The sequence below is a fragment of the Benincasa hispida genome, chromosome 10 (assembly GCF_027475165.1).
Source record: "Benincasa hispida cultivar pf3 chromosome 10, pf3_genome.v1.1, whole genome shotgun sequence".
NCBI lineage: Eukaryota > Viridiplantae > Streptophyta > Magnoliopsida > Cucurbitales > Cucurbitaceae > Benincasa > Benincasa hispida.
In genome coordinates this window covers 10,014,666-10,036,676 of record NC_143487.1, presented here as the reverse complement: position 1 = coordinate 10,036,676, position 22,011 = coordinate 10,014,666, and the positions used below count along the sequence as shown (strand labels likewise).

Here is a 22,011-nt window from a genome sequence, read left to right as displayed (position 1 = left end):
TAGGAGTTGTTTGGGGACGCTGAGTTGAGATATAATGTCTGGAGTTCACATGTCTGTGTTTGGGGTGCTGAGTTAAAGTTCATATGTCGTGGATATCTGATGTCATTTTATTTGATATAAAATAATCTATTTTATGAGGATTATTTTCGTTTGAAATTTTTATTTTTTAATAATAGTACACATTTTTTAAAATAACTATGGATTGAATTTTTTTTGGGGTACACGTGTATTGTTTGGGAATTTTAGAAAATGAAGTTTAGAGTCTACTTTTGGATCATGCAATTTAAAAAAATTTAATTTAAGCAATCATTTTACAAATCTATGCATGTGACGTTCCTAATTAAGTTGGACAAAATTGCATTGAAATCATTGAAAGAAACAAATTTCGGTTTATATTATAAGTGGAGTATCTCAAAATATAATTGTACTAGAATGACCTTATTAATGGTCATTTTATATGGTTGGCCTAAAAATATGTAACAAATTTCCACATTCTCCGACATAATATAAAAACAAAATTATATATGATATGGGCCAACCAATGGCCAAGTCTACCTACACAAAAAAAAATTACATAAACATCCATCCAAGCCCTTTATTTGATAGATATGTTCGGTAACTTCCACATCTCAAACTCTAGTTTCTTTTTTTTCTTTTTTTCTTTTTTAGTTATGATACAAGCTTTTATTTGGATTAACATGGAATTTTTTTCAAAAAGTCATTTTCAATTGCACAATTTTGATAAAAAAAAAAATTGTTCTAAATGAAAATAATCATGTGTTTGACAACTCTTTTTCAGAAATGCTTTTAGTTACAAGTTTGTTTGGTTTTGTTACATGATGAAAGTGTTTTTGTTAATGTAAAATTATTATAAAGACAACTAAAAATACTATGAACCAATAATTTAAAATAATGGTCGTCAAAGTTAGTGAGGTGGTCCTCAAAGTTGGTTACCAACAATAGTGGTTGAATGTGGGCAGAGTTGGCGGTCGTTGGAATTCGACAAAGGTGGTCGTCACCGAACGGAGGTGGTCGTCACCGAAGTCGCATGAAGTTGGTTGCCAAGGTTGGCGATCGCCAAAATTCGATAAAGATGGTCGCCATCAAAAGTCATCGGAGGTGGTAGTCGAAGTTAGCCATCAGAGGTGGTAGTTGGAATGATAATGGAGGCATCAATGGTGATAGAGGTTAAGTACACTATTACCAAGTTGATAGGCATGGATACATATCAGTTACATACAAAGCTAGTCTTCCAAACACTAATATCATAACTCATCTCAACTCATATCAACTCAATTCCTCTTTCTCAAACACTTCCATAGTTTTTTTTAAGGTATCTTACAATGTCAACCAATGTCGTCTATTTTCTATTTAAATTTAATAGTTTTGTTAGTAGAGACCTTTTAAAACTATTCTTGATAATTCAGATTAAAATGACCAATTTGAAACATCGATGTCTAAATACAACTAATCATCAAAACTAAAAAAATGAAAAAAAAAAATCAATTATATATAAAAGATAACTTGTGTACTCAATTGTCTAATCTTACCATATTTGATGAATATTAAATTCTATGTAGATAGTCCTTGTCGCTCAAATTCAGCGAAAATGTTTTATTTTCATAAATTCGTCTTTCTCCAAGGAATTTATTATTTATATGGCTCTTGACCACAAGGTCAGTCCAAGGAAGTTCAAATGGTAATATTTTATTAAAAAAAAGAAACTTAAATAAAACAAAGTGAAGTAAAGATATGAAAGAAATTGAAATGAATGTATATATAGATCATCTAGTACTAGTGTCCATTTTGCTCGTCATAATTTTGACATTCCGCCTACTAGTATAAATTAGTCTATAAAGAAGGCCTGATAGAGTTATCGAGATCAATTGCATAAACTACATCCGCAAATGGGGCTGAGGTTCATTCCCGCGACTCATAACAGAACTACACCCTCTGATTTAGATAACTTTCCTCTAGGCTACAAGAAAAACTACTTCAAACTTTTCATCCAGTAGAACCGATGATCTAACTCAACCAGGCACTCTTCCCACCCGTTGTATTCTGAAGAAAATTCAATCTGTGAAGTTCAAAGTTCATCATGCTTCTCTGCCTCTTCTTTACTCAGCATGTTCAACTTGTTTTTCAGTTCCTATGAATCATTAAGTGGGTGTCGTCAGCGTGGAAAGTCTAATAGTATCTAACATCGTAATCAACTGCAGCCATGAAAAACAATAAATGAAACCTGAAGCTTTTCCTCTACACAAGCAGCTGGGGTTGATAACAATGCCACGTACCTGTCACAAGCTCCCAATGTGTTGTCACACGCACACAAAAGAGAGAGAGAGAGAGAGAGAGAGAGAGAGAGAGTCTTACTCGCAACGACTTGGTTCATCTACATCGGTTATGTCATTTTTAAGCCCACATCTTAGCTTGACCTGGAGAATAAACATGAAACTGTCAAGAGACGGAAGTTGGTCCTCCACTCCTGCTTTCTTATGGACAAACTTGCCTTCAAAATACAGGAAATGCATAGATGAACATAGTTTTCCAGAACGAATCTTATGTCTAAGTTCGGTCAAACATATATCAGGAAGTAGTTATTATGTCCAGATCAACAATGAAAATAGCCATACATGCAGGTAAATTTTAATCATTTTGTCCTTCTGGTAAGTTCTAAACTTTCACAAGTGAAATTATTCGCAAGACACCTTTAAGCTTCTATCAGGTCCATTCCAGCACTTATCCCCACTTGAAAAGATCATAACCCTATATGAGTCCTCAAATTTATCCCAGCGCCTGGTTGGGAAAAAAAAAATCACGTTAAGAATTTATTAAAAAAAAGAAGAAGAGTAGAGTCAATAGTCACTCTAAGTTTGCTAATAACTTGAGATTTTATCTGGGAAACAGATAACAAACTAAAACAAACAGTCTAGACTACGTTTACTAGTATACTCGAGAGACAAAATCTGCGTGAGAAGAGACTCTGAAGCTTGCAAGAGCTCCAATCAGTACTAGTAACACAAATTGACACACAAGATTATTTGACGCAATAAATATATAGATCACCAATTACTAAATACCTACCCCAAACGAGTTGTCGAGTGCCCCTCAACCTGCGAAGCCTGTTTGTAAGGACAGATTTTGTAAACGTATCTGGACAAAGAACCAAGACTTTGAAATTAAGCAGACTTAACATAAAATTCAATCAGAATTGGAAAATCTTAGAAAAATAAGAAGACTGAAAGGCAAAATTAGCTACTTGTTCTCCTTGCTTTCAAAACATTGGTCATAGAACGAATAGAACTCCTTCTCTGGACCTGCAATCAGATAGAACAGTAGAATATTGAATTAAATTTTTCATATTATAAGTTGGCGTTGCGTTATAAACGTGGAAACAGTACATCTCCCACTAACCAAAATCATTCTTTAGCTTCTGTGATAAACTTGAGATCCTTGACTGAACTTTTGATAACCTGGCACTGGACTCATCATATTCCTTGCGTACGTTAGCAGCATCTGATGAATGAAAACGCAACATAACCATTTTCAGGTGGTTAAACTCTGAAGCCTGCATTCAAGTGTTGAACACCGTGAACTTGTAAGCTTGTACTGTACCTGATTGGTTCACTGGAGACTGGAAAATATTGACAGCTTTGAGGACATTTCGAACAGTTTTTTTAATCTTCTCAAGCCAGGAGGGGTTACTTTGGGTATCCACATCTAGATGTGTGATTACAAATAATGAATAATAAATAACAAAAATTAATAATAAAATTAAAAATCTTTCACAACTGAAGGCAGTAAAAGCAATATTATAAATAAAGTGAGTTGGATAAGAGAAACGTATTTTTCAACCTGGTGAGTCCAATTCTGTATCTGAATAATATCTCTCAGACGAAGAAGAATCATCACGAAATTCGTCTCTGATATCTTCTAAATCACCCTCTAGGTCATCATCGTATCTTTGGTTATCATCATCAGTCTCTGAAGCATAACCGTCATTTTCATGTGTGTCTTTTGAGATATCATGACTTTCTCCATCACTATCAATCGTACTATCCATGTTCCCCGTCTGTTCTTCAGTATTTTCTCCTGTCCAACGAGAAGCAACAAGGCGGCCCATCTCTTCCCTTGACAACTCTGAACTAGCATCACTCTGCCACAAATTTCACCCAAATTGAATACAATTCAACCAGGAAAGGAAATCATAGAATTTAAATGAAGGGTAGAACAAATGGCCTTTTAGATTTAAGTTTTAGAGTTTGCATTCGAATATTTAGACTAAGAAACTTTTAATGAACTATACAGGAGTAAATCGAAATCCGATCCAGGACATACCGCACACAACATTATGAGAAGCAAAAGTCATATTTCTGGCTGTGCAAAAAGATGGTTAGCAGACCAAACAAACAACTGGAAAAAGAAAAGAAACAGAGAGCAAGTAAACCTATCTAAGATCAGAACTAAAGGAGTTTCCAATCGTCTTCCTGTAATATATTAAAATCTAAAGCATCAGAGATAACTCTAGTGGTTAGCCAGGTTATGTCTCCAATTCGCTTCTGCAATGGATAAATAAAATTATCCAATTTTGGAAACATAGATGAATTTGCTCTTTCACAGGATAATTCTAGTGGTTCACGAGGTTATGTCACTTCCAAACTTAGAAATTTGAAAGCTGCTATGAAAAAAGAATAATAAGAATAATAAAAAAGCCATAATTCTTATGGATCCAAGCGAAAGATGAAGGACAAGAAGCTTTTTGAGTTGCCTTGCCAGACGCAAAATCAGCGGAAAACCCGCTATCATCTCAAGAGCTAAGCATCCTATATCCGTAAGTTATCTTCCTAACGATATGATATTATTGAATGGAAATATGCCCTAGGGCAATTGGACTGTTCAGGGAAGTTTTCTGTTAATTCTGAAATGCACTCAAAATGTGGATTTATTTGCCTGAGATTTAGAATGGCCTCTAATGAGATTTTGATCAAATTTGATGTGTTTGCTAGTGATTTTCAGGGTTTATGGTCGAGATTTGGATGCAATGTCAAAATGAGCCAAAAAGAGCTTAAAAATGTCCAAAGAAGTCAAACCCAAGCCATACATTGAAAGGAAGGAAGAAAAGGAGGAAGAAAACATGAAGAATAGGAAAACATGGTAGAGCAACACATGGCACCATGGCGCTACCCTCGGTGCTTTTTCCCGAGAGGAGTGAAAATTGGGTAGTGCAGCAAGCGCCTTGGCAGATGAAGGCAGTGTCGTGGTGCCAACGTTTTTTTGGAAAAAATATTTTGTTTTTGGAAAATTCTCTCTTTAAATAATCCTAGGGTTTTGGCTGCCGAATTCGTTCAACAACACCATGAAAATTCAGAGCTTTAGGGAGAGTTTTTAGTCTAGAAAAAGTGAGTAAAATTAAAGGGTCGTTTGGAGGTTGTTCGAGATCCCGAGGTGCAAATCGAGGCGAGATTGACGGGCTTCAACGGTGGAGATTGCTTCAGAAGTGGTTTTTCTTCATTCCCTTTATTTTTCTTTACTGATTGTGATTGTAGCAATGTATGAGAATGCATTTGTAGCAATGATGCGTCGCTAAACGTTCTAGTTTTAGTGTATTGACGAACTTAATTATGGATTTATGTTAATGCAATAGTATTTTCTATGGAAGTTTGTCCGTGGATGTTTTTTCAATATTATTGTGCTTTATCATATCGATTGATCATAGATGTATGTTTTACTGGATCCATAATATTGAATCGTTAGTTAAATCTTTCATGCAAATAATTAGATTGTTAACGAAAGTTGATCGTGATTACTCTTTTTTTTTTCTAAACGAAAATAAGCTTTTCATTGATATAATGAAAAGAGATTATTGCTCAATGTACAAAGCTCAAGATACAACAATACAAGATAATAATCATAATAATCCAAAGCTCTATGGATCAGTAAGTGCACCAAGACATTTCAACTAGGTTGACACTCCCATAGCATCCTCATCATATCCATTTACAAGATGAAACTATCAAACAAGAATTAGAGACTACTAGTTAGGTATAAACGCATTCCAATTGAGGCAAATGTCCTGGATAGAATAATCAGCAAAAAACTTGGACTGAAAGCAACAAGAGGAAGCTAATAGGCGGGCTGGACCAAATCTGTCAGACCATTCGGTTGCCTTGTGGAATTCTCTTTCGTTTCGTTCAAACATAATTCTGAAATTAATGCCCTAATCGCATTTGACCAAAGAATTTGTGTCTTAGAAGACAAAATCGGTCCAGTCAAAATATGGGAAACATTACTGCGAATGTTCTGTCCAAATACCCAATGTAGTTTGAAATAAGAAAAGAGATTCTCCCACCATTTTTTGGAATAAGGGCAATCAAAGAACACATGTTGTAAGTCTTCAATACTTGCTAGGCATAAATGGCAGATGGCGGGTGAAAGATAATGAGATTGAAGTTTATGTTGCAACACTTCAGAGCAATTAAGAGATCCAAAAATTAAAACCCAAACCAGAATGTTGATTTTCCTGGGGCTTTTGGACTTCTAAAGGGCATTAAAAAGCTCTTTTTCCAAAGGGAAAGATGAGTTCAAGTGCTTTGATAAGGACTTTACTGAAAATCCTCCAGATAAATTCGATGACTGGACCTTTGACTAGACCCTTGCATCAGCCCTTTGGGTTGATTTTTTGCCTTCAAGACAGCTCAGACCCTTGATCATGATTACTATCAATGCCTTGCTTCTTAATTTTATTTCCAGGAATTAGTTATCAACTATGTTTGCATGAGAATAGATTGTTATTGAAAGGTAATGATTTCGAAAATAGTTTCTAGACTTAAGCATATCATTGACATAACAATTCATAGGAACCTTCTGCATGACTTAATGAAATAATTATGGAATTCAATACCCTGGAACACCTTTGTCTCTTAAATTTCGACTTTATTTTTATTTGCTTTATTTTGTTTGAATCATCATCAGGTAACCAATCCTTAGATAAAATCAACACAATTCTTGAGTAGCTAAGCATAATTCTACCACTTGATTCTCTGAGGACGATACTCGATCTCTTGAGCGTTTTACTTTACGATAACCTGACCACGTGCACTTGCGTGCAAATCGACATCAAATTCCTTTTTAAGGTACTTGGCTGCCTCTTCTCCTATGGATAAATTACTGCATAAAGCTTTGTGTGATCCAATCCAATTTCCCAAGGAGAGTGAATATCATCATATGGATTGTGATACATGGGGCACTCAATTGTTCTTTTGTACTTCAAAAGAAGCTACCTTCTCACAGCTTGTTCCCTTCAATGTGCCCTCCCTGTTCGGCGGTCAATAAAGATACTCAACATCTTTCCTTTGTCTGTTGTTATTCCATGGCATTTTAGCACAAGTTGTTTTCAACCTTCAAGCTTCAATAGGTGTTCTGTGACGTTTTTAAGGAAAATGTAATTCGGATCCTTGCGGGTCCTTTCTTTTTTTGAAAGGGAAACGGCCTTGCAGGTCCTTTCTTGAAGCCTCAATCTCAATTCTTATAGTCCAATGTGCTCCAAAGTCATCCCATCCAAAGTTTGGTTTGAAAGGGATCAACGTATTTTTGAAGAACAATTTCCTACCTTGGTCTCATGTTGTGAAATTGTTTGTGTTAAAGCTTCTTGGTGCTCACTTTCCAAATTTTGCATAGACTACCGGGTATTGAATGAGTTGACTGTGTTCAACAAATTTCTCATTCCCGTGATCGAAGAATTATCGGATGAGCTGCATGGGGCCAACGTGTTTTCAAACTTGATCTTCAATTTGGGTACCATCACATTCAGGTCCACGATGATGACATTCCAAAGAAGGCTTTCTATACCCATGGTGAGCGCTATTAGTTTGTTGTCATGCCGTTTGGGTTAAAGAGAGCACCTACCACATTTCAGTCTCTCGTGAGTCATGAATCAAGTATTCAATCTTTTTCTTTCCTGCTAGTTAACAAATGGATACACAATCCCAAGAAAGTTAAACAAATTTGGTTTGTTCGCTAACTATAAGAAGTCACTTTGCCCAAGATCGAATTAATTACTTAGGGCACTAGGTTTCCACGAACGGAATTAAGGCTGATTTTGAGAAAGTCAACACGATTCTTGAGTGGCTCAGACCTAAGAATGTATAAGAATTGAGAAGTTTTTTGGGCTTGACGAGCTATTATCACCGATTCATAATTTGCTATGGGCAAATAGCCCAACCACTACATAGGATGACCAATACTGATGCCTTCTTATGGACAGAAGAATTGATTGACATTCGAAACACTAAAGAAAGCAATGAAAACTCTATCAGTGGTGGCATTGTCGGGTTTCTCAATTCCATTTATTAGAGTATGATGCGACTCAAACAAGGGTAGGGGCAGTCCTAACCCAGAACCAGAGACCCATCGCGTACTTCAGCTAAATTTTGTCCGTTTGAGCTCAAGCCACATCGGCTTATGAAAGAAAGTTGATGGCCATTGTGATGGTTATGCAGAGGTGGAGGTCTTACGTCCTAGGCAGGCATTTCATTGTCTATTATGATCGACAGTCCCTTAATTACATCGTTGAGCAAATGGTGATATAATCCGAGTATCAAACCTAGTGTTGAAGCTGATGGGATATGACTTCAAAGTTCAATACAAGCCTGGACTGCAAAATAAGGCTGCAGACGCTCTATCACATATTCATAGATGCCCCCAAGGGTGCATTTAGCCAGTATATCAGCCTCAACAATCCTTGATGCTGAAGTGTTGCGGTCTGAAATTGAGGAAGATGAGGATCTATGTAAGATTTGGGCTAATTTAGAATTAGACCCGCAAAGTCATCCCAAGTTCTCCATTATTCAAGGGAACCTCCTCTACAAGGGCAAACTCGCCCGCTCAGCAAATTCCAACCTTATTCCTACAGTGCTTCATACATATCACGACTAGGTCCTCGGGGGTCATTCGGGTTTTCTCAGCACGTACAAGCAGTTGACAAGTGAATTATATTGGCCCGGCATGAAAGGCATGGTGAAATAATATGTGGACGAATGTGAAATTTGTTGGCAAAATAAGTCCAACGTTCTCTCTCTAGCCAATTTGTTACAGCCACTTTCTGTGCCCAACCACATCTAGGATTGGATTTCGTGGAGGGTTTGCCCCGATCGCCAGGCTATGATATTTTTGTTATTGTGGATCATCTAAGTAACTATGTTCATTTATTGTTGTCAAGTCATCCTCATACTCTCAAGTCCGTGGCTAATTTATTTTTTAAGGTAATTGTGAAATTGCATGGGTTCCCTAAATTGATCGTGTTTGATCGTGATAAAATTTTTATTATTCATTTCTGTGGCGAGTTATTTAGTTTACAGGGCACTCAAATGAAGCGTAGTACAGCCTCACCCCCAAACTGACGGCTAAACAGAAATTGTGAACAAGAGTTTGGAGACTTATTTGCGGTATTTCTGTAGCAAGAAACTGAAGCAGTGGTCACAACGATTGAGTTAGGTGGAATACAGAGTGAAATTTTTTAGTGGGAAGTGGTTCCATAAGAAATTTTTGCTTATCATTTTAATGAAAAAACAAATAAATGCGAATTGTTGGTCCAGTAAAAGGGTCTGCTCGAACATGAGGCCACTTAGGAGAGTATCGACCACTTCACCTCCCCCTTGGGGACAAGGAAGCTTACATCTCGGGGGTATTGTTAGGCCCCCACTTATTAATACGTGTGCTAGGAGAGGTTGAAGGGGAAATTTACCCATTAGTTGGTTGTACGATTAGCTATATATCATTTGTATCTGTGTATTTTGGGATTATGTGTTATTTTCTAATTGCTGGTGATATGCCACAACTGGGAGAGCTCCGCTCTCTCGAATAGGTGTGAAACTTGTATTTTGTGATCTTACTAATATATTGTGACTCTCGATGGAGGAGTCCTTACAGTATACCACTATCAAAGCAAAATATCACGTTTTTTCTTCTCTTGGGTTAGTTCTTGCTTTATCTGGCACTAAAACCCAGATTTGGACTCATCAAGTACTCCAGTTTTCCATGTCATTTCCCCTTGTATTGCATCCTCCATTTTCTAGACTCGCACTTGCATCAAAGGTTTCCTATATCTCTCGTACGAAGCATTCATTAAACAAAACAACCTCCCAGTATTGATTGAACATTTTTTTATTATATATTTTATGTCGAAATATTTTGTCATTAATACTCATTAATAACTATTAAAAGAAAAGGCGTAGAGTATTCTATGACAGGACCAACATATTGGCCAAAATTTTCATAGTAATGTCATAAAATAGATTTAGAAAAGCAGCACAGAAAGCCACATTTTATCAAATCATATCAAACTTCAATCAAGTTTCCTGAGAGAAAATATTGTTAAGAAAATAAATATCTTTCTCGAGACTTCTTCAGATGATTCTATGGCAGGACCAACAAATCGGCCAAAATTTTCATAGTAATATCATCAAATAGATTTAGTAAAGCAGCACAGCAAGCCACATTTTATCAAATGATATCAAACTTCAATCAAGTTTCCTGAAAGGGGATATTTTTATATGAAAATAAATACCTTTCTCAGGACTTCTTCAGATGATTCTTTAGAGCCAGCACTTTCTCCAGTTTCAGATTTAGCCGGGGGTTTGTCGTTCTCTACTGCTGTATCCTACAAATCAAAACATATTTAAAAGAGAAAAAAATATATAAAAAATTCTATGATTAAGTATAGGGCACAGTCAATAACCGATGGACATAAGCACAAGAGATTAAACATTCAAAACATCACGATTTCACCCCTTATACCTCTATAAGCAATGATGCTTCTGTTTCAGGCTTATTAGAAAGTTGAGCTTCAAGTTCTGAATCAACTTCTTCTTCCCTCGAAGCCTGCTAAAAAAAGGTGTCAATATGAGAACTAGGAGGAAATGGACATTTTACCTAAATATTCCAAAATCCATCTGTATAAATATGCCGAGACGCGAGTTATATTTCAGATACAGAACCTTCTACTATCTAACAAGGTCCTATCTTCCCCTCTCTAATCAATTGATTATTTCTTTTTTTTTTATATATATAGCAACACCTATCAATGGAAAAAAAAATGAAAGAACCTTCTACTATCTAACAAGGTCATACCTTCCCCTCTCTAATCAATTGATTCTTTCCTTTTTTTTATTTATAGCAACACCTTTCATCGGAAAAAAAAAATGAAAGAATCCGTAGACATAAAGAAAGACCAGTCCACAGAAAAGGAAGAGTCGAAGGGACTCCAACTATACAAAATAAAACCTATAGAATAATTACAAAAGGTTTTTGAAATCGAAGCATAGAGGAAAGCTAAACAAGAAACCAAACATCACTACGATCTCTTTCCAACCCTCTAAACACATGATTCTTCCGCTCACCCAACGATCCCACATAATAGCACACACCCTAGAAAAACCATTAAAAAAAATAAAAAAATACAAACCATTCTCACAAAAAGGCGAATAGAGGAAGAACTCTCTAATCATATTACAAATCTCTCTATGTCACGCTAGAGAGAAACCAAAGATCAGAGAGAAGTCACTGCACATGGCTCTCACAAACTCACATCTCCAAAGAATATGATTCAGGTCTTCCTCCGCCTTCTAATAGAGAATACAACAAAAGAGACCAACTAACGAGGGCATCTTCCTCACAAGGCAATCCATAGTGTTAACTCTTCCATGTTTAACTTGCCTGGTGGATAACTGATGTAGTAAGGATTAGAATAAACTGGGCTCTCTTGGTCAAATTCTTGATTGATTAGAATTAAATTTCGTTTCCGTGGTTTATTAAGATTAGTTTCTTTGATTAATTAGGATTAGGATTAGCTTGTTTTCCAATTCTCTATAAATAGAGAAATTGTCTTCTTGTATTGATAACTTTTAATTGATATTAAAGACTTTGATTTAATTGTTGGAGAGAGTTCTCCTTTTATCTCTTAGGTTACAACAATTTGGAATAAGAGGAGCCACTTTGGTTCGACGTTAACTCCCACCGGTGGAAAACCATAAAACTCTTGACGACACACATAGCAAGAGGGAGCTTTGTAAGTTGTGCTCGTTGTTAAACAGCGCACATTTAATTAGAGAGAACCCTTTAAATTCTAGAAAAGAAAGAAAAAACCATTGATTTTTTAAAGATTTTGCAAGAATGGACTATTATCGAAGATCGATCAAGGAAATTTACTCCCAAAAACAGAGTTGGATTTCTAATCCATGTGATTCAGAAGAGAAATTTCTATGTCACGTCGCTCATGCTCGATTTTATTAAGCAACCTATCAAGATCCATATTGGAATTTTGATTCTAGTGATTCAAGCAATGTAGATGAAGATTTGAATATAATCCGAAAAATAAAAAAATAAATTAACATTATCAATAATAAAAAGCAAGAAGATCTGACAAGACCCATTTTTCAAGAAATTGACGTAAGAATTGGGATTCAGATGACTTAGAAATGGTTTCGAGTGTGAAAGAAATTATTATAACCAACAGCAAAAGAACACCCATGAATCATCCCTACACCAATAAGGAGTTGAAACATTTTCCAAAACATGAAATTATTCGGATCAGGGCATGAATCAGGAATTTCGGAAGGGAATGGATGAAATTTGGTCTCTCTTAGGGAAAAATTCAAAAAATGTTGGAAATCACTTAAAGCCTTGAATTTGCACAAGAAAAATCCAATAAGTCATTGTTGAAGCTCACGGGTGAAATTCAAGCAAGCCAAATTGAAGGGGACATGATCCGCACAACCTAACCAAGCTTTAGCTCTCTTCATTTTCTTTTTCTTAATCAAACCATGCCAAAATACAAATCAACCAAACCCAAACCTTATATAGAATTAACTCAACCCATTTTCAACTACATCAACTAACATAACTTACCTATAGATCTTAATCCTCTAAAGAGTAGAAAAAACCAATGGGCTTAATGGAGAAGAACCAATAAGCCTACCAAAAAAGGAATTGCACAAGAACCCCTTGAAGGATTAAGACTCCATATAAAAAATCCTCTCCCCGGTCTAAAAACAACCACCTTAAACAAGGACAAAGGCGAGGCCACATCCATCGGTTTGCTAAAGGGCAAAGAGCGACGAAACCAAAAATATGTGTCGAACTTTTCTGCACGTATAAGCGGGCGACCAAGGAACTGCTTTGGGAAGGTATGAAATCGGATATCCAAAAATATGCGGCAGAATGCGCCATCTGTCAATGCAATAAAACTCATGCTTTATCTCCAACGAGTCTCCTGCAACCGTCACCTATTCCCAAGCGTGTTCAGGAAGATATTTCGATGGATTTTGTGGAAGGATTACCGAAATCCGGGGGTTTGACGCCATTCTAGTAGTTGTGGATCGCTTAAGTAGCACATTTCATTGCAGTCTCCCATTTTTTTTGGCAAAAATTATTGCTTCTATGTTTATAAAGGAAGTGGTTCGTCATCATGGGTTTCCCAAATCTATCGTGTCTGGTCGGGATAAAATTTTTATTAGCCATTTCTATACAGAATTGTTTCGACGGCAGGGTACTCAACTCAAGCAGAGCACCACTTACCATCCCCAAACGGATGGACAGACGGAAATCGTGAATAAGTGCCTAGAAACCTACTTACGTTGTTTCAGTGGGGAGAAATCCAAGACTTGGTTGGAGCTCCTTCCCTAGGCTAAATTGTGGTAGGACACTAATTTTCATGTTTCCATTTAGACAACCCCGTTTATAATTGTGTTAGGCCAGGAGCCCCCACCTATGTTGGGTTTTGGAAAGTATGATATGCTCAATGGGACGTTGGAACAACAGCTCATGGAGAGAGATCGGGTGCTAACGGCCTTAAAGCTCAATTGTCGCTTGCACAAGAACGAGTGAAAAAGTTTGCAGACTTGAATCGCGGGGAGCTTGAGTTTGACGGGGGCGATTATGTTTTCCTCAAGTTGCGCCCAGTTGTCTTTAGCGCAGAAACGTTGTGAGAAATTGGCCCCAAGTTCTTTGGTCCTTATAAGATTTTGCAACGTATTGGGGTCGTTGCTTACGCTTGGACTTACCGGCTAACGCGGCCATTCATCCCATTTTCCATGTCTCCTAGCTACGTGCTTGTCCAACATATTCCACCCCGAGTTTCTAATGATTTCGAATGGATGGTTCAGCCAGCAGAAGTGTTAGCAATTGGTTGGAATGAAGTCGAATATGAATGGGAGGGTCTAATTTCAAGGCAAGGCAGTTGGATTGTGAAGCCACCTAGGAATCTATTCCCTATATGCAGCGCCAGTTTCCAAAATTTCACCTTGAGGACAAGGTGGCTTCAAAAGGAGGGGGTATTGTTAGGCCCCTAATCGTGAATACGTACGTTAAATGAAACAAGCAGTTTGATGACAGTGGTCCTAGCAACTAATTGGGTCGTTTGTGTTTAATTGATGCTTTGGGCTTGTCTGTTTTGTATTTGTTAGATTAGTTGGGTCTTTATATATATTTTGTGGTGTTGTGCCCTTGGATGTATGTTTTGCTATTGTATGTCCCTAATATTGAACCGTGACTTAAGATAGGTCCGGCTCTCGAATTCAGCCGGTTGGTGTGTATCTTTTTAGTTAAGTACGTTTAATATCACAAGGGGGGGCTAGTGTCCTTACAATTTCCTAAACCGAGGCCCCCATCATGGAGAGAGGGAGTGACTAAATTCCATTTGGCCAAATGGTTTGTCCTACTCCTTTATGTCCCTCCCAAAAGAAGTGCTAAGATCGAGGAGATCCTCCTCAATTCGCCTAGGGGGAGAAGAGTCGCTTTTTGTGGCTTGTGGGGTGTGCACTATAGTCTGGGTTTTGTGGGCGGAGTGAAATAGTAGGACTGTTAGGGATGTGGATAAAGACCCTAGTGACGTTTGGTCGATGGTTCGCTTTCAAGTTTCTTTGCGAGTTTCGGTTTCGAAGACCTTTTGTAATTACCCTATAGGTGTCATTTTGCATAGTTGAATTCCTTTCATGTAAAGGGTTGCTTTTGTGGGCGGGCTGTTTTTGTTTGCCCTCGTATTCTTTCATTTTTTTTCTCAATAAAAGTTATTTTTATTAAAAAAAGACAATAATAAAATAACTATAGACCTAGACAATACTGAGCACATGAATTCAGAACCAAACAATATCTTAGTGTAAAGAAAGAATAAGAAAACATAAAGGTTGTGGCCATTGAGGACTACCGTTCAGAAAAGAAATGAGCTCCAATAATTAACAAAATGTGCAGAACAAGTGACTAAATAGTAGGAGTTCAGCATCATATTCATATGCCAAAACAGTAATGTTGAAGGTTGCTGATGTTGAAGCTTCAAAATAAACAAACGTGTCTAACCTGATCTGTTGCAGAGTCCTCCCAGTTCCCGATTTTATCATCATTGTTGCCTTCTCCTTGTTTATATTCCTTGTCATAATTTTCTATAGCTTCATTTTTTTTCCAATTGTCTTCCTCATGAGTTTTGCTTTCCCCAACATTAGCTGTTTCTGTCGACTCAGTTTTTTTAGTCTCATCTTTTTCTCTCTCTAAATGTTCCTTTTCTTCTTTTTCTTTCCGTAATCGCTCCTCCTCTTCTACCTTCTCTATTTGTTCTTTGCGCTCTGCATACAACACAATGTGGGTTAAATTAAATTACCATAAGATATAAAAAGAACAAAGGACCAGTTAAGAAACAGAAATAATCACCTAAAAAGTATACTTAGAATACCTTTTTTAAAGAAGTACAAACTTTTCATTTGGGAATGAAAAGAGACCAATGCTCAAAATACAATGAAAGTAACAAACAAAATAAAACAAGATGTCTTAGTACAAATATAAAATATAAAGCAAGAAGAATCAAATGAAAACATTGGTAACAAGATATCGAAAAGGGAAAATGAAAGTTTCCCAACTTCAAGAAATATTTTGATCGGAAGAAACACCAAACATTAGCTTTAAGACGAGCTTAATCAAATTGATCCTACTTAGAAAAATAAGAATTCTGAAGATTTTTTGTTGATTTCATTCCAACCATAATCCTGATAGAATAGCTTTAACAACATTATTCCAAAGCTTCATTTCTTTTTCGTAAAAAACAACATCAATCCAATGGAAATTCGCCATTGGAGCCAATTGTTCACCTATTAGAACTTGAAAGACATTTTCCTTCAAATTATTGGAGAAGACGGACAGGAGGTTGAAAAGACTGAGAAACTTGTACAAACACGAACAAGTAAGAACACACACAAAAATAGGAGTTTCTCCGCCATATAACATAAGAATAAAATTCAGGGAAGAAGGCACGATTAGGAGACTTTTGCTGTAAATTTATGATGAATTTGGATTACCGGTAACATAATTCATCTTGGGACACTTAGATTTCTTTTTAGGAAAAGAAACAATTTCATTGATGATATGAATGGGAAACTTAGATTTCCACAATGCACTTTTTTTTCTTTTAAAGATTTCCCCAATGCTGTGAACAAGGATTTATCCATTTGAGACGGAGCTCCAGCAAACCAGTCACAGGCTTCACTGAAACAAACCTAAAGGTTCAAAGGATCATTTACGAGAATCCACAATCTCTGCATCCTTTAACGAACGACAAAATGAAAAGCTCCATGATGTAGAAGAATCCCATTATGAAGAAACTGATCCCAGTTGATTTAACGAGAGATCAAATAAACAAGGAAAGCATACCTTAAGGGGAGAATTATTGATCCAAAGGTCATACTAGTAATGAATTCTTTGACCATTCCCCAAAGTAAAAGCTGCCAAGGCCTCTACTTTCCTCCATGTATTTGAAATACTCACCCATCGACTTCTAAGACTCGTATCATTTCATCCAAGTGTGTGCCTATTAAAATCTTAAGAACCATGGATACTCACAATAACGTGTCTCCAAAAAGAGTTCGGTTACGAAATAAACCTCCATCACCATTTAGAAGTGAGTGCTAAATTCCTATATTTCAAAGGACCAAGTCCAAGTCCCCCTTCAATCTGAGCTTGAGATACCAAATTACACCTAACTAAATGATTAATTGTGTTGGCTTCATGTCCTTCCCAGAAAAAAGTCCTCAATAGGCATTCCAACTCCAAACTAACCATGGATAGCAAAAGAAACAAAGACATATAATATAAAGGTATTACACAGTCATTCGGCCTCCTCTTGAAAGCTTGAATTTCTTCCATCTATCAATCTTTTTTGAATTTGTCAATCACTGGCTACCAAAAGACAACTTCTTTAGATACCCTCCAAGAGAAAGACCAAGATAAATGAAAGGAAAAGGCTCAACCTTGCATTTTGTTAGCACAATAAAAGTGTTATCATTCTCGGCCCAAGTCAAGCTAGTTTCGACGCCTAATGTGCTTAATGTAATGACCCGAGTTCGAGAGGGGTACATGAATGAACCAATATCACATCCGAATGAGAGGAATCCTAAGGACATGAAAGTATAGTTAAGAAAGGCTTAAAAGAATTGAAAGTTACTACCTATACCAACAAGGTGCACCTTCCTTTTCGGTGGCTCAATCATAAGAACTCCAAAGTGAAGCATGCTTAGCTTGGAGCAATCCTATGTTGGGTGAACTCCAGGGATATTTCCTAGGATGCATGTGAGTGAGGACAAAGCATGCTAAAAGGACCCCTGTTGGTTTGTGGGGACAGCTTTCACTTCTAGAAGCATTCAAGGCAAGTGAGGATGATGTAGCCAGGTCGCAAGGGAATGTCGAGCCCGAATCCGGTTTCCGAATCCTGGACCTGGGGCATTACACTTAAAGCGGTAAATTTGTAAAAATCGAGCAACTTGAAGGTAAATCAAGCTCTTATGCCGAAAATGAAATCCCAAAAATCTTTTTTCATATCAAAACAACTGCGTTCATTGAGAAAAAATGTAAGAATACAAGGGCATACAAAAAAACCAAGTCACAAGAAACCCCTTAAAGAAAGGATTTCCAACTGAGTAAAATATTGCCTAGGAAATCATTACAAAAAGGCTTTGAAACCAAACCCAAAGAGATATATGAGCCTCACTAGGGTCTCTCTTTACACCATGAAACACTATGTTGTTCCTCTCCCCAAAGATCCCACAATAAAGCGCACACCCCAACAAATCAAAGAAAATGGCCTCTCTTTTGAAAAGTGGTTGGAGGAGGAACTCCCCGATCATCGAATGAATATACCTCCAACGAGCAAGCGTAAAATCAAACCCCTAAAAGAAGTCATTCTGCACAAATCTTGCATACTAACAATCCCAAAGAAAATGATCCAGGTTTTCCTCCGCCTTCCAAAAAAGGATGCAACACCCCAAAAAAAAAAACCATTAACGAAAGCATCTTTCTCAAAAGCCTATTTGTCGTGTTCACACACTCAAACAAAACTTGCCAACAAAAGAACCCCACTTTCTTAGGAATCTTAATCCTCCGTGATTGTGAATGATGCAAAAAGTGAGAAAGGGAATGCAGTAACTAATCTAAAGTCCAAGTCTTCAACATAAAATTGCTCTTGTTTGAACTAGATACAGAATTAGATTTTGCCAATGCAATGGCTATAAGGCTCCATGACAAATATAGAATGAGAGGACAAATCCCTGATTTCAAGATATCGTCCTTATGTTTTAAGAAAAACATGAACAAAATAGAACAAGACTAGGCTACTGATGAATATTTCTTAAATGTAAAATTAAAAATAACAACTCTATGGCTCTTTGTTTTCTTCACTCAATGTTTCTTCGTTGTGGAAGTTTCTTCTCTGTATGTTGCTCTATAGTGGTTCTTTTTGTGTTCCATTATGTCCCTTTTTCCACTCCCTTGTGGAGTTTGCTTTTATGAGCATTAATCTCCAAAAAAAATAAGTTCCATCTCATGTTCAAAAAAATACTGACTCTATAGGTTGGAGTTCTAAAATACTAAAATGAGCTTTTAAGTATTATGCCTATTTCATTGCTAGAAAGTTGAAGCATTCCCAGCACTCGTCTATGTGGAGATATCCAAGTTTCATTTCGTTTCGTTTCGTTTCATTTCATTTCAAATATATATATATGTCAGATATCACATATATCTATCCCCCAATAATTAAACCAAACTCCTAATAGGCAATGCCATGAAATTTTAAACATTAAAAATTTTTCCATGTCATGATTATGAAAATGAATTATAATGCTAAAACAAGATCATAAAAGTATAGATGACTAAACAAGACTAGACCTTTAAGTTGTTCAACGAATTCTTTTAACACTTTTTCCTCATTTTTCAACTTCAATAGCTCTTCCTCATCCTTGATTATTGCAATTTTTGCATGTTCAACTTCTTGTTTTCTAATTTTAACACCTTCTTCAAAGGTTGAAATCTTTTTTTTCAATTTATCTCTTGCCACTTTCCCAGCTTCCCAGCACGTATTTGGGCATTTGACTTTGCTGTCATATTCATCACTTCCATCACAACAATCTGCAAGTAATTGACAGATAAAAACAGACACACAATAGGGTCAAATAAAATTATAATAATACAAAAAGAGGGAAAAAAATTCATATATCTTGTAAAATCATTCACCGACAAAAATATGAAATAAATTATAAGAAAATATAGATTAAATATCCTCTTCTGATTCCTTGACCTATGTCCACAATTTCTGTGTGGTTACGTGGGTCTGGGGGTAGTATAAAAAGATAATTTTATTAGAAGAATGAAATAAACGAAACGGGCAAGCTCTGAGGATGAACAAAGTTACAATCAGCTTTAAGATCCCCGTGTTCAAGATTGGCATCAATGCTTCACCCTACAATATATGGTATTAAAAGAACTCAAAGGATAATAGCATCTTTACATTTTTAAATAATTATTATTATTATTAAAACACAACCAAAAAAAAAACTTTTTTTTTTAAGAAAAGAAAAGAAAAGAAAGAAAACAACAACAACAACTTCATTGATAAAATGATAATAGCATCTTAAAATTGTTAACCCCAGGGAGTTTACGCAAAGTTTAGTGTCATAAATAATTACAAAGGAATTTGCAGATAAAGAAGCCAGAAAAATCACACCTGAGAACACCTGTTTCATTAGAACCTAGAAAACATTCTGCTAGGATATCCATACGCAAATCTGCTATTGAACTTCTAACTCATTTAGGCTTTTTCTAAGGGCGTGTCGGTGCATGCGCTTACAAGATTAATACTGTAATAGACACTAGAATTCTAAATGGATTAAAGATTACAAAATGGAGAGATGCTGTCGTCGAGAAGTAACTTACCACATATATCGTCGTTCACCCTTGAAGAAAACAACAAAAGTGGAACATGCCCTGCATTTCGACAATAGAACTTCCCATTCGGGCATGCAGATGTGCCTTCAGTCATGAAAGTATGTCATCAATGCGCATGAAAGTTTGAAACAATTGCAGACCTTTTTTTACGAAAAATTGAAGGTTTATAGAGAAAATGATATACAATTGACAATGAAAAAACCAGCCCACATCAAACGGAGCCAATTTAACAAAACTATGGAAGAAAATTGTTGACAACTCGTTAAGAAACCAAAAGGAAACCCCGTTGCAAATCCACTTCATATTTTTGCTTCTTCGCCCAAAGTTATACTGGAGGTTAGATGAAGAGTGAAATGAAAACCCGCGCACATGCATACTTTCAAGAACAATAAAAACTGCCCTCCATAAACGCTAACGATACTAGTGAGTCGTAATACGCCTGGAAGCAACAATAGCAGTTTCTGCAATCTCTATATCAACCCAAGAACAAACTCAAATGCTAGTAAAGACTAAATACGTATGAGATTGAGGCAAATTAAGGCCTAAGGGATTGAAAACATAGAAGGAAATCCAGTGAGAGGGAAGAGAGGATCGATACCAGGTTCGTCAGTGCCATCGGGGCAATCGCAGTAGTTATCGTTAAGCTGAGCCTTGGAAAATTTGTTGGAACCGTCTCTACATTTGATCATGTCCGACGACTTGTAGTATATCTCATCTACATTTAGATACCGAATTCGGTACTGATTCTCAGTGTCCAGAAATATTTCGAAAACCAAAATTAAAGGAATGAGGAACTGAAGATTTGAGTAGATTGGGAAAGAGATGGAAAGCGAAGAACCTTGGGGAGAAATTCCACGAAATTGGTGCTTTGGAGATGAGACTGATCCAACAATTGGAGCTAGAGCTAGAGCTGTGCACAATACCCATAAGGTTGCAAGAGATTCTGAATTTAAGCCTCCCCATCGTTTCATCGTCTTATACCTATCAATCAGAAAAGAGAGTGACTGCCTACTTTTCCAAGTGTTCTTCCCCTATCAAATGTCTATGGCAATATATCGCACCCCTGGCGTCGCACAAGAGAGAAATGGAGAGAGATCCCGTGAGGTCGCCTGCAACTCTACTGGAAGGATGGAAGGATGGAAGAAAGAAGGAATAATAATAATAGTAATAAGGGCAAATTCGGATTTGTTGTAATTTTACAACTTCCAATTCCAAAAATTAAATCCTCAAAATTATATCAATATTTAAATTAGATCAAATTGGATCTTCAAACTTCCATATAAATTGTAACCTTTGTATAAGTTTAAGAGCCAATTTCTACAATTATTATAAGTTTAAGAGTTCAATTTTAACACTTATGAAATTTAGATATCTAATTCTTATATATGAAAGTTTGAAGGTATAATTACAACTATCATCATATTAATTTTTACAATTTGCCATGATAATAATAATAAGGCAATTTTTTCAAGCAGGTTTGCTCACAATTATTATTTAGACTAGTCACAGATATAGCAAAATAAAAATATGAAAAAATTATAGTCGAGCCTATGCAAAAAATCTAAAAAAACATGTGGAAGAAATTCTAAACGCTCGCTTGACCAACCCGACTTGGCAGAACGCCTGATCAATTCGTCTGACCCATGTTGGGAATGTTTGAAGTCCAGCAATAGGAAGGGGGAAGTTCTACAACGTGCTTTGAAGCCCAGAGGCTAAGCAGTGGACTAACAATATGTCACTGCGGCCACCGAAGCGACCTTC

The 22,011-nt window shown here is 36.5% G+C and overlaps 1 protein-coding gene across 2 annotated transcripts; it reads right to left on the bottom strand.

Moving 5' to 3' along the window:
- Positions 1–1,753: 1,753 nt before the first annotated feature.
- Positions 1,754–21,457, bottom strand: PSL4 (calmodulin-binding protein). Of its 2 annotated transcripts, none has more exons than XM_039045653.2 (16): positions 21,089–21,457; positions 20,849–20,965; positions 20,239–20,334; positions 19,195–19,434; positions 15,349–15,611; positions 10,795–10,878; positions 10,565–10,657; positions 3,856–4,156; positions 3,616–3,720; positions 3,415–3,516; positions 3,260–3,317; positions 3,085–3,153; positions 2,709–2,796; positions 2,374–2,435; positions 2,243–2,294; positions 1,754–2,149 (listed from the first exon to the last, which is right to left on the bottom strand). In XM_039045653.2, exons 1-16 carry the CDS (start codon positions 21,219–21,221, stop codon positions 2,087–2,089), a joined length of 1,926 nt encoding a protein of 641 aa, XP_038901581.2. In that variant the 5' UTR covers positions 21,222–21,457; the 3' UTR covers positions 1,754–2,086. The 2 variants fall into 2 exon arrangements, with proteins under 2 accessions (XP_038901581.2, XP_038901579.2); XM_039045651.2 differs by having other exon boundaries at positions 10,795–10,881; positions 21,089–21,442.
- Positions 21,458–22,011: the final 554 nt, after the last annotated feature.